Here is a 12,873-nt window from a genome sequence, read left to right as displayed (position 1 = left end):
TTTGGGGGAAATTAGGTGAAAGACATCCATATTTATGATATAATGAAGTTTGAAAACGTGTCAAATTTGACCCGAAGACAACAGGAGGGATATAATAGTATAGTACAGCAATATAACATAGAATTGAATAGAATATCAAATATGATATCATATGGTATCGTATAATACATAAAGAGAATATAGTATGGCGAGGTATATAATCAGTCCAGCAGAGAGATAATGGAGAGGGAGGCGAGGTGAGTGTCTCTGTTGAACCAGACATTGTGGAGAAATGGGTCTGTGTGTGTGTGTGTGTGTTTGGGGGGTTATAGTCTATGGTTTCCACTGCTGCTGTCTGATAGAAGCAGGTACAAATGAGCACCTGAAGCGCTCCGTTTTGCACCTGGCTGGGATGATGCAATGAGCTGTCCATCTGCCACAGCTCATCATCGAGAGGCGGCTGGTTTTGATCTTGTCCCTCATCCTCCCTCCTCTCTGCCACTGACTTCAGACTGTCAAGTACAGAGCTGGCCTTCCTAACAAGCTTTGTTGAGTCTACCGGCCTCGCCTGACGTGATGATGCCACCACCCCAGCACACTACAGCGAAGAACAGTGAACTGGCCACTACAGACCAGTAAAAAGGAGCCTGTTACACACACTGAAGGATCTGAGTCCCTGCAGTGTTGTGAGACCAGTCCAGTTTTTTTATTGATTCAGACTCCAAGGTACTTATGAGTCCACCCTTCAGGTGATGGATGGTGATCGTCCACATCTCAAAATCATAGCCTAGTCAAACAGAGGACAGCGTGTTATTGTCTAAATTAAGAATTGCATTGCAGCAGGGGATATGAGATTGACTGCTTATTTCATTTCCTCAATAAAAAACAATGACAATACTTTATAGTGACGCATGCTGTTGTCTCTGTGGACAAGTCCCTCCCAATAAAAATGAAGCACAGTTGATCTCTTCAACCATGCATGCTCTAAAGAAGCATGAAACGAGATTGTACTCGTCACATTACAGTTACAGTTAGGTAACATGTTTCTTGTCATATCAGAATCAAGGCTCTCTAAAGAGAAAAAAAACATGCCCATGGTTAAACTTGTTGAGCATCACTTGAAATGTCATTTATAAATTAACAAAAAACACTAGAGGAGTCACATATTTGAAGGTGAAATATATCCAAGGTTAACACCAGACTCAACACCCGAAGTGAGCAGTGCAAACCCTGAAACGGCCTACAGAACCGCTGCCCGGTGTCTCATGGAAACACGGCGTTCTGTCATTACGAGAGCTCTTTGTGACTCAACCATTTCATATGCAAATGTTGTGCCTCTGATTTCTTTTGATTTCGGCACTCCACGTTAGCTGTGGGGTTAGACTACGTGCACACGAGAGGGCTGTTCAGGTGTAATTGCCTTTCAGGGCCTAATTGTCCCGGGCTTTTCTTGCTTTTAGAAGCACCTGTGCGCGGATCAAAGCATTTGATGTGTTTGTCAGCTTTGTTTCGAGTGGGTGTCCTCACAGCACACACAGATTGTCAAGTAATTGCCTCTCCAGAAATTTCTATAGTGTTGGAAAAAAGAGCTCATCTTTCATTAGAATAGAGTATTTAAATGGCTAAGTAAGTAAAGATTATGAAAGGGTTTAATAACAGCAGTGTAATCATCTCAGGAGATGGAAAATAAATGATCTTACTGATACGTTGCGTGATCAAAAAGATACAAATATTGACCGGGTTATGACGTGCAACACATTTCATACATATTCCATCGCACTTGAAATGTCAACTCTATTTGCAGGCGTTCATCAATAATGAGCTCTTTTGACACTCAGTGTTAAATACAGCCTTCAGCATTTTCAGTCTTAAGTCTTTATAAATCAACACAGATGTGAGGTCAGAGGTCACGTCTCTGTGTTGTCCTGATTCATAAATCCAGAACTAGCTGCCAGAGTCAATTGACCAAATAATAAAGCAGTCCATTCAAAGCAGATGGTTATATTTGCCCCGACGCGCCTGCATGTCCTGCCCTCCTCCGTCCTTGGTGATATCAAAGAAGCACATCACAAGGGTTTTTTATAACCAATAGCAACCCAGATGTCTAATAAAAATGGAAATGAAAGGTGACCATCTGAAATGTAAATATTTTTCAAGCTTTAATAGTATTGAACATGAGGGTATTTTCTTAGAATTTAGCTTGTAAATTGTTGGATGGCATCCTTATTGGTCCAACTACACCTGAAGAAATACTGTTCGGTGTTTTCAATTGAAAATATTCTTTCATTCATCAGATATTTAATGTGTAATTGCCGCAAAATACATATTAATACTTGAGGTGAAAAAGAGACCTCATGTTGTAATGTAGCAAATCTGGAAGTTTCCAAATGCAATGGAGGCATGAAGTGCATAATCCTGTTTAGAGGGGAGGGGTCTAGCAGCATGGGGTGTAGAGGTATAAATGCACCCTGGATACAGCTGCAGGGGCAGATAGAATAACACTCAATCACATCTGTCCAATAGCATTATTACATGTATTTTTAGCTAAAAGAAAAACTACTTTGATTGAAGAAGCCAAAGCATTTTACCCCTGACCAAGAAATGGATAGCTGGAAGATTCAGCTTGTTGTTGTGACTTTTTGTGCTTTGGTGCAAACCCATCAGGCGTTGTCTTCTAGTGCGGAAGAGGAGAGAGGGTTATCTAAAGGCTGGCAGGTGAGCATATATCTTTAAATTATCTCTTTTTTAAACTTATACAGGGATATTCACAATATTGCCTGCTGTTTTTTTCTATTTATTTCCATCTGTATCTATATGGTTTATAAATAATTTAACAAAATACAAAAATAAATAAATAGAATCACTTTAACTTTAAGTATTGAAGTTTAAACCCGTTAAAGGGGAGATTTTCCTTGCCGTTGTCGCATAAGAATGCATGCTCATGGGGGGATCTCTTGTTGGGTCTCTAAATTATAAAGTATGGTCTAGACCTGCTCTATATGAAAAGTATCTCAAGATTACTTCTTTTATGAATTTTATGCTACATAAAAATAAATTCAATTTAATAGTTAGAATAGAACAGAGGTACAAATTAGGAAAAAAAAGTGATTTATTGTGATCAGATATTAGAGAGAATACGACTATGGATACATTATTTGTTTTTATTGCAGAAATGCAAATTTATAAAACAAAAACATATATTCATCTCTTCATTTTTCTTGATTTTACTACAATAAGAAATTAAAAGTGTTTTTTATATTTTTCTGGCAGGATGAGTCAGTGGAGGCCGGTCTGACCCAGCCGATAGCCGGTCTGATGAAAAGATCAAAAGCCCTTCGCTTCTATGGACTCATGGGGAAACGCTCAGGTGGCCTCTAACCTCACCTCTGCATTTAAAAAAATGTTTTAAAATCTATTTTTTAGGGCTCATTATACTGTATGTGTCTGTGGTAATGAATATGAATGGACTGGTACATGACTTTAAATACATAATTTCTAACTTTGGTGTCTTTTTATCCCTCTCAGATATAAAGAAACCTTTTAAAGTAAATAGACGTGAGTAGGTTAATGTCACTTTCACACTGTAGTACAATGTAATGCTGCTTGATCCTCTTTTAACTGCTAATATGTCTGACTGTTGATACCTTTTCAATCTAAATAATGTATTTCATGGCAGCATCATTATTACATTATAACCATGAAACTGCTACTTTACAGGAAACAAAGGAGAGATGTTTGTGGGTCTGATGGGAAGAAGCGTTTCCAGAGGTGGTAAGCACAAACACCAACAAACAAAATCTAACTCATGTCAAAATATCAAAGCAGCTTTATTGATATTAAAATTATCAAATTGCTAATACACATGTAACAGCTATGATTTAAAAGTACAAGGCAAATACAGTCCCATTGAAATGTTGAGTTAAAATGTTCTCCGTTTTATTACAGAATCTTTAACAACCACTGCGATCGATGTTTCGGAGAAACCACACAAGCAAGGTGCGATTGGATCAGTATAAAAACCTGAGGTTGTTTTATTTCTGTGTGCATTCTTACAGTGGTGTTGTCGTCATTTTCTATTCTCAGCAAATTAAAAATATTCATAATTTATATATTCCATTATTTGGCAGGTTCATCAGAGGAATGGGTCCAAATCCTGTATTGATGGAGCTAGAAAAAAAGAAGTACACATTATTATGATCTATACAATTTTACACCAACCAAAGAAGACGTTACCATACATCATCATACTCCTCAAAAATACACTCCGCTTACGGTTTCGGTTCATGCTAACAGTTATTGTATTAAGCCCAAACAAAAACTACTATCTTAGAAATGCACATTTCTTGAATGAAATAAAAATAACAGCCTGTAAATGCTGCTAAATGTAGGTATGTATTTTTTCTTTTTTTTGCATGAGCTAAAGCAAAACATTCATGTTATCCACCACACTGGACCATTTATCATTTAACATTCAAAGCTTAGTAGATGTAGGCAGTTTTTTTTTTAAAAAGAAACAGGACAAAGAGATTCTCTACTGTTAATTGTTTGACAATGTTTAAGTCAAGAATTGTTGGACTTGGAATCTAAAACGAAAGTAAAATATAAAAGTAAAAAAAAAAAAGTTCAGTGACACAAATAAAGCAGGGTAAAATCCTGAAAAAAAAAAAAGAATGAACACTGGTCTTTATTGACAGTTCGTAGGTCGAGGCTACTTGTGGCTGGTGAGGCTGGAGGTGAGTTCATTCAGTAGCCTGAGGATCTTAGTGCTTATGTCCCTTTGGGAGGGGTCCATTTTAGCGAGCTCGGGTCGATGGTTTTGTTGCTGTTGCCTCGCTTGATCTCCTTCGCTTTCCACTCATCAATCAGGTCCTAGGAGGGAGAAGAAAGTAGCAAACTAGGCTGTCAAATACAGGGATTATATTTAAGGGAAGCTGCATTTTTTCTAAAAAGATTTATGTGATAATTATCAAAGCATTATCTTGAAATTGACTTTACTTTGAATTTATTGTCCACCTTAGTGGGAATTTGTCTTTGGCTTCTCTAGTACATACAAGATCAATACAAACATGACACAGCATATCACCAGGACAATACAACATACAGTCATAAAGTCAAATTTAAGGTCCAATATTTACTGAAATATACAAAACAACATGAGTCAAATATTAACTCTGGAACCTAGTTAATTAAATGCTTTGTTTGTTTGACCAGAAGAAAAGGTTTAGGTTTATTACCGTCCTGCGGCAGCCACAGATACCAGATTGTTTTGTAAGAGCTTTTGATTTATTGATTGGTGTCGGGATGTAATGAGAATTTCAACAAATATAACAAAAAATGTTTTTAAAGAACACTACGGAATCTAGCTTTAATATAAATATGTTGTTAAAATAAAAATTAGTTAGAGAAATTACAGTAAAAAAAACAAAAACAATGGACTGGCATCTTACCTGTCGCTTCAACACCAAGTGCTTTCCCTTCCAATACTTGAGCATCTGAAGAGACTGCAGGGTGCTCACAATGTCCACCGGATTGACGGCCGTTTCCTGACTGATCTCTGTGCATCAAGCAAAAAATATTGCAACAGTGAATATCTTCTGTATAAGCATGTGTGTACTTTGTTCATCTTTTCCTGTGTTAATAAAGCTTTCACAACCAAGCCTAAGATGAAACACATTTTGTATTTCATCTTAACGGTGGTAGAGGAAGGCAAGTGGACTTCCTGCTTGAACATCTATGTCCTCGCTCACCTTTGATGGAGATCTCTTTGCCCTGGAAATTGCACATGTATCTGAGTAGCACCTCCTTCCAGTAGCTACGGTAGCTGATGAGGCCCAGGTCAGACAGAGGCCTCTCGGGGGAGCCCACCTTCTCCTCCACTTTGGACAGCAGGTAGCCTAAACAAAGCACAGCCAGTCAGAGCAGTTAGGAAGAACACTCTTTACATTAGGGTCTGCAAACAGGGCATAATAATATTCAAATAATATTGATTTCTTCCCAAAAAATACATCAAATTAAAACAGACAAATTAATAAAGAATAAATCTGAGATGACAAATCTTGCAACGGCTCATAAGTCTACACACTAACGGCTTAATGTGCTTCAGCTAATTACAAGTGGAGATACAGAGGGTGGACATAAAGTCACAAACAACTGAACAATCTCATACAATCTAATGCAAAAGCCCGGGATAAAAATTACTTAGTTGAAACTTATATCAGAAATATTCTGTATTTTTGTTAACTAAGCAAAAACGGATTTAAGATTAAACCATTTTTCTTTCATGTAATTAAATATTTTATTTTGACATTTTTATTTTTCGGTGTTCATACTGTTAAGACAGTCAACACTCATTTAAATAATTTTGGCACTGTAAACAAATGATAAAATGAGAGAAAAATAAGTGAACATACTGAAGTCAATGAGCATTTTGCCAAAGCCCTGCCTCATGTACTGTGGCATTGTCAGGATACAGGACACATTGTAGTTGAGGAAGGAATTCTTCTCCTGGAAGTGATAAAAAAGAAAAGAAAAAGAAAAGAAAAACATTCCAGTTACTTCTGTATACAAAATATAATTAATACAATATATAATTATTATATTCTGTATTTACACACAGCTTAAAAAGTGAACTTGTTTTTCCTTTTACCTTGGAAAAGTATCCCACTAAATGGCAGCCGGTGTTGTCGGCCTCGGTCATGACGTAGAAGAGAAAAGGCTCGACGTCGTAGTACAGGGTTTTGTGGTCCAAGAAGAGCTTGGCGAGTAAACACAGGTTCTGGCAGTAGATCTGGGGGAGAAAAATGGCACTCATTAGTGAGATGTCACTGTGTGTGATGCATCGCTTTACAGATGTACGTGTAACCGATCTCTAAATATCGAGTCTCCCTACCTTATTCTTTTTACCGTCGACTTCAAACACAGATATCCCCCCCTTTCTGTACACCTCGTCTCCTGGAGGATGCTTCCACACACACTTGGCCTGAAAAGACACGTAATAAAACTCACATCAGCGTTATTTCATAAGAACTCAGGGGGTATAAACACATGTTAAATACATATATTTGAAGGCTATAATGCACTGTTAATAGGCAGATGTAATATGAATATTCTTTATCCAAATGTCTGGGAAAGTGAGTTTGTCAGCTATCAGACTTTTTTATAATGTAGATATCTCAGGAACAGACAGAAAAAAAAAAAGAAAAAAAAAATATATATATATATATATTATTGAAAAAATGGTATTTGGCAAAACATTAATGGTGTATCAAGAGACCTGAAGATTTCTGTCATGACTCTCACCATGTGTCGCCTGAGAATGGTCTGGCTCTTCATGTACTTGAGGCAGAATTCACAAACGTAGAGGCGACCCAGGCGTGCGTACTCCTCAGGATAGGGCGAGTGGTACCAGGTGTCCAGCTCGTAGCGGCCAAACAGGATGGTCTTGATCATGTTACTGCCCTCAGTGATTTGACCCTGGATACGCAGCTTCTCCTGTAGGGGGGGGAAGTGAAACAGTGTTACTGCCGGCCTTAGCATTATTTAACCTGTGTGAGTTTATTTTAGTATATCAAATATTGACACTGGTGGAGATGTGAAACACCCCGTTACCAGATCTTCAGAGGCACGGGCCTGGGCTTTTCTGAAGAGCTCCAGGTCGTATTCACTGGTGATGTTCTCCAGCAGAGGCTCTCTGGTGTTGCTGTGTGTCTGCCGATGCTCCTGTGGATCAAACAAGACAGAGGATATACCATCCAACACACAAATATACAAATGGAGTGGCAGTTGTTGTAATAGCGACAGATGGAGTGCGAGAGTCAAAGTGTACAGCAGCGAGTGCCAGCGATGTACCATGTGCTTTTCTTTCTGCTCCTTCTGAAGGCCAGAGTTTCGCCCCTTCCTCATCTCAGACACCTGCTCTTTGTATCGGCTCTGTTTCGATGTCGGTGTCTGAAAATCAAGATAGAAACACATTAACTTCCATGATAATATCAGACCTACACGATAACAACTATATTTGTAATTTGATATATACAGGGTTCCTACCAGGGGCGTAACGATGCATCGATCTGGATCAATATATGGATTCAATGATTCAATATCATCGATGCAAAGTGAAAACATTACTTTTCCAGACTCAAATATCCAGACTTCTCGGTAGAGTTTTCAGACCATATTTGACTTTGTGACTCTGGGGGCAGAAGATGCTGTGCAAAGACTACAGTGCTTGCATATGGCTTACAATTGCCACCTCATGTTGGAGATGTCGAACGATTTTACACAAAGTTTGCATCTAGCTTTCTTTTCCCCATTTGGAATCCTTAGCCAACCAGGCTTTGTATTTGGGATAGTCAAGCCAGCCCTCGAAAGATTTGCATTTACACACTGTGGTTGTTCAGTCCACACAGAAAGTTGGACGATGTTCCGCTGTCAAACATCTTGCACTTGGAGCAGAAATGTTTTGCAGGCTGTGACGTACAGGTGTAGAGGCAGCTCTGCATAGGAGTGTGCGTTCAGTCTAGGGCTGTCCTCGACCAAAGAAGTTCTTAGTCGACTAACACTCTTACAATTTTGTTAACTAATCGATGAGTTGATTTAATCGACAGATCTGTAAAACTGAGTTTCTCCACAAGAAAATCACACAAATCTTGTGTTTACAGAGGTGTGCTCATAAGTTTCTTGGAAATGAGTGATTCAGCATGAAAAAACGACTAATCAACTAAAAAAATGTCAGTTGACAAAGACCAAAACGACAGATTAGTCGACCAATCAACTAAGAGGGAGCAGCCCTAGTTCAGTCTCACGCCATATTTCTTGCATTGCTTTCGACGACATCAAGCTCGCTCTGGCAGTAAACATTTTGGCTGCCCTGGCTGCCTGCTCCAAACACCATGAAAAACACTCTGCATGCACGATCAATTTGTTTTTAGAAATTCTGAATTTTATATTTCAGAAAACAGAATAGGGGCAATAGTCTGGAAACACAAACACTTTTCCATAGTGTCTTTTCTTTTTTCCATACTTATCCAGACTTGGAAATTACTAAAATCAGATAGGAACTCTGTTTATATTTTCAGCTAATTAGACAAAGCAGTAAGCAATTATGCAGCCGACCACCACCTGCTCGCTATCAATTGTGCGGTCCTACATAATATGCTTCCTGTTACGAAGTAAAAAATAATTAATGTGATGCCAATCATTGCAAAAAGAGGCTACCTGGTGACGAGTTGCATGGCGCGAGTTGTTTTCTTCCTGCCCCTTCACCTCCTCCTCTTGTTTCTCACGGCTGATGGCTTTCACCTGTAATGAAGAGTAAGATGCAGCTCAAACAGTCAAATATGTTTTTTGTATTTTTCCATTACCTTATTGTATGGTACTGCTTTTGTTTTTGTACTGTTTGCCTGTAAGTCAGTGTTATGGCCAGGACAATCTGAGCATTCCCTTGCTACCATAAAGATGAAATAAAAGCACAGTGCTACATGATTGTGTCTGACCATGATATTAATTAAACTGACTGATGTAACTCAATGCAGACACTCCAAAAGGTATAATGGAAAAATGTATGTACAAAATATCATAAATATTAGCGGGATTACATCATGAAGGGAAAAATAAATCATGGAAGATGAAGAGGAATAGATGTGTTGAGCAGCCAAGCACAATGCTTACAGTGTTGGTGATCCTCATCATAGCTAAGGACAGTAGACAAGCAACTGAACTATATCATCATCATCTCACCTTGCATTCATCAGCAGAGAGATTGTGGTAAAGAGGGCAACCTGATACAGCAAAGTGACGCTCATGTTTTCCTGTGAGGTGACCTGGGCAAATTGAGAAAAGGAGGTAATTTATATTAATACAATGACATTATAACAGTACAGGATGTCACATCAAATTCAGTATATTCTAATAAATAATCAGGGATCCCATTGATGAACCTATGTAAGAATAATTTTTAAAGGGGCAGAGATTTTACCGAGCGAATTGCATCCCGGCGTAGGGCATTTCATGTTGAAGTTGTAGGTCTCATGACAGCGGCGGCGCTTGGGTCGATGGGAGAGGTCCTTATCCGAGTCTCTGTTGGCTTGATCTTTGGCCTGGCTCTCATCGTGGGAGGCGTTGGGGCTGGAGATGTCCAGCTCAGATTCAGAAGAGGGCGCATTTCCTGTGGGCGTCAATGGTGGAGATTCATCATGGTCGGCAGCTCGCTTCAAGTCCGGAGTATCTAAAGCAAAAGGAGTCAAACAACCATGTTGATTAAACAGCTGAGATGAAGCACACTGTAAAAGATTAATATTGTATTTATGGGATGTTTGGCCAACCCTGAGAGCTTTGGCTAAGGCGAGTAGAGGCTCTGGTGAGGCGCTGTCTCTTGGGCATGTTCCCATCACTTTCTGAACTATTGGTCTGTTCTCTTTCAGCGGAGGAGTCAGAGTCTTCAGTTCCATCTGAACCACTCCCGACCATATGTCTCTATCAGGGGGAAAAAAACACTTAAATGAGAGGCATCCCATACAAATTCCGTAATTATGGTACAAAAATATAGGTGCTGATGTTCCATGGCATGTGCCAATGATGTAAATTAGACCTGGCAATAGGAGTCTGTCCTTTATCTTATCTTATCTTAATAGCCCTTCATTAAACACTCCCAATAAATCTGACAAAATGTCAAGATCCACAGCTGTTTTGTTCTGAAGCTTTCAACCTTATCTAATGGTCTTCCTCAGTGGATGGAGTTTAAATACTTGGGTTTAATGTAGGCAAAGTTTTTTTTGTTTTTGTTTTTGTGTTAGACTAAGGTCACCCTTAATTACAAAGGTGTAGAGGCACCCATAGCCTACTTATCTTACCCACCAAACCTTTTAACAATGGAACAAAATGTAAAATAATGTTTCAATTTTTTGGGTGAAGAACCCTTTTATTCAAGCGTGCTATTAGTATTCTTCTTTTAAACTTAGAATAAGAGAGTATTATTTCAGTTTACCTTTTATGTACTTATCAGAGATATACTTAACAAAAGTATACATCAGTATACTTGGCTCATACTGACAAGTATACAAAAAAAGTCTAAGTATGCTTGGCTCATACAGACAAGTATACAGAAAAGTCTAGGTATACTTGGCTCATACTTACAAGTACACAGAAAAGTCTAAGTATGCTTGGCTCATACTGACAAGTATACAAAAAAAGTCTAAGTATGCTTGGCTCAGACTGACAAGTACACAGAAAAATCTAAGTATACTTGGCTCATACTTACAAGTATACAGAAAAGTCTAAGTATACTTGGCTCATACTTACAAGTATACAGAAAAGTCTAAGTATACTTGGCTCATACTGACAAGTATAGAGAAAAGTCTAAGTATGCTTGGCTCATACCATTCTTCATTGGCGAAGAACCATTTTATTCAAGTGTGCTATTAGTATACTTCTTTTAAACTTAAAATAAGAGAGTATATACAAAAATATAGGTGCTGATGTTCCATGGCAAGTGTACAATGATGTATATTACACCTGGCAATAGGAGTCTGTCCTATAAAAGCACAATCAATGAGGGTTAGCTATTAATTGTTGATTTTGGAATAATAAAACCAGCATCCCAAAAATGTGTAATAAGAGCTGGTTATGGGTCTGCAGGCTGTTTTTATCCAGTTTCCTCTGTAATGAGTTCATTGAGAGACAGGCCACAGACAGCTGATAGCTAGCTGTTAGCTGGGTTTGTCATAGGTTAAACAGCTGTGACTAATATATTCTACCACCATATTCAAGGAGAGGTTATCAAATGATGTAGTAGTGGCTACATGACAATGTATCCAGCCTGGTTATCACCTCAGCAACCTACCGGTATTATCATAGTTACCTTCACTTGTCATGTTAGCTAAGCTGCCCTCGTCTTCTCATCCGGCTAATAGACTGTGGCACCAAACTGCATTAACAAATCTCTCATTTAAGATTCAATGCTTATTTGTGCTTTCCTCTCTGTGCCTATTTACATACTATTGACATTACCTAAGTTATTATGGTCTTATGGTCAATTCGGCATACATATAACCCACAAAGCACCGTTTTATTTATATAATACTCAAGGTTTTAGATTTGGTTTAGCTGCTTTACCACCACCCACCAAAGGTGTTAGTTATCTTATTTTAATGTTAACTGTTGACAAAAGCAAAATATGACAACTAATACAAGTTGAACATTAAATGGGACAAATGGTGCTTGATTGACTGAACGTATGCATGAGAAATATCCATGCTTTGTGCATGTTAAATTGTCAGATTATTGAATGGAGTCTGGTGGAGCGTCATGCAGAGTGAAGCTAACTTAGCTAACGTTACCCTCATTTGTTCTTACCTGTCGTCTACGAGGCATGTTCACCTGGATGAGCGGGACTTCCTGCTGGTGTGTAATCACAAATGGCAAAATTCCCCCAAACTTAGGATAAAAAGAGGAAAATAAACAAACTATTTATTGATTTATTTGCAGACAGAAGTTTATGTACACAGCGTTGCCAGGGAGGTCTAGCGCGCCACACAGACACAGCAGAGAACTGCACTTCCTGTGAGGAATCTGTGACGTGTGAGGAGCCGCCGCACCTGCAGGGGGCGACTCTGTGCAGCACTCCTGTAGACCATGCTGTAGACTGGGTGGTTATCAGACTCTACTGGGTTCTAGTGAACTACATTTAGCAGCACCTTTACAACAGATTAAAGCATTGAAAAATTGCACCGTGCTTTCCTATTATATGTATGATATGTGCAGTATCATTTTCTCTGTGCAATATCATTTTCTCTGTGCAATATCATTTTCCCTATGCAATATCATTTCCCCTGTGCAATATCATTTCCCCTGTGCAATATCATTTTCTCTGTGCAATATCATTTTCCCTGTGCAATATCA

General features: G+C 38.6%; 2 protein-coding genes across 3 annotated transcripts; one reads left to right on the top strand and one right to left on the bottom strand.

The window, feature by feature from the left end:
* Nucleotides 1–2,504: 2,504 nt before the first annotated feature.
* Nucleotides 2,505–4,001, top strand: LOC119479936. The gene is made up of 5 exons (XM_037755943.1): nucleotides 2,505–2,694; nucleotides 3,250–3,346; nucleotides 3,505–3,534; nucleotides 3,697–3,750; nucleotides 3,925–4,001. Exons 1-5 carry the CDS (start codon nucleotides 2,581–2,583, stop codon nucleotides 3,993–3,995), a joined length of 366 nt encoding a protein of 121 aa, XP_037611871.1. The 5' UTR covers nucleotides 2,505–2,580; the 3' UTR covers nucleotides 3,996–4,001.
* Nucleotides 3,788–12,561, bottom strand: kat7b (K(lysine) acetyltransferase 7b). 2 transcript variants are annotated; one of them, XM_037755942.1, is made up of 14 exons: nucleotides 12,328–12,561; nucleotides 10,299–10,449; nucleotides 9,953–10,201; nucleotides 9,715–9,797; nucleotides 9,193–9,276; nucleotides 7,828–7,926; nucleotides 7,609–7,698; nucleotides 7,279–7,470; nucleotides 6,869–6,958; nucleotides 6,626–6,766; nucleotides 6,390–6,483; nucleotides 5,727–5,873; nucleotides 5,427–5,533; nucleotides 3,788–4,848 (listed from the first exon to the last, which is right to left on the bottom strand). In XM_037755942.1, exons 1-14 carry the CDS (start codon nucleotides 12,343–12,345, stop codon nucleotides 4,747–4,749), a joined length of 1,647 nt encoding a protein of 548 aa, XP_037611870.1. In that variant the 5' UTR covers nucleotides 12,346–12,561; the 3' UTR covers nucleotides 3,788–4,746. The 2 variants fall into 2 exon arrangements, with proteins under 2 accessions (XP_037611870.1, XP_037611869.1); XM_037755941.1 differs by having other exon boundaries at nucleotides 7,588–7,698; nucleotides 12,328–12,560.
* Nucleotides 12,562–12,873: the final 312 nt, after the last annotated feature.

The sequence above is a fragment of the Sebastes umbrosus genome, chromosome 20 (genome assembly GCF_015220745.1).
Source record: "Sebastes umbrosus isolate fSebUmb1 chromosome 20, fSebUmb1.pri, whole genome shotgun sequence".
Lineage (NCBI taxonomy): Eukaryota > Metazoa > Chordata > Actinopteri > Perciformes > Sebastidae > Sebastes > Sebastes umbrosus.
Note: the sequence above shows the minus strand (reverse complement) of the source record. Positions and strands in the feature narration are given on the sequence as shown.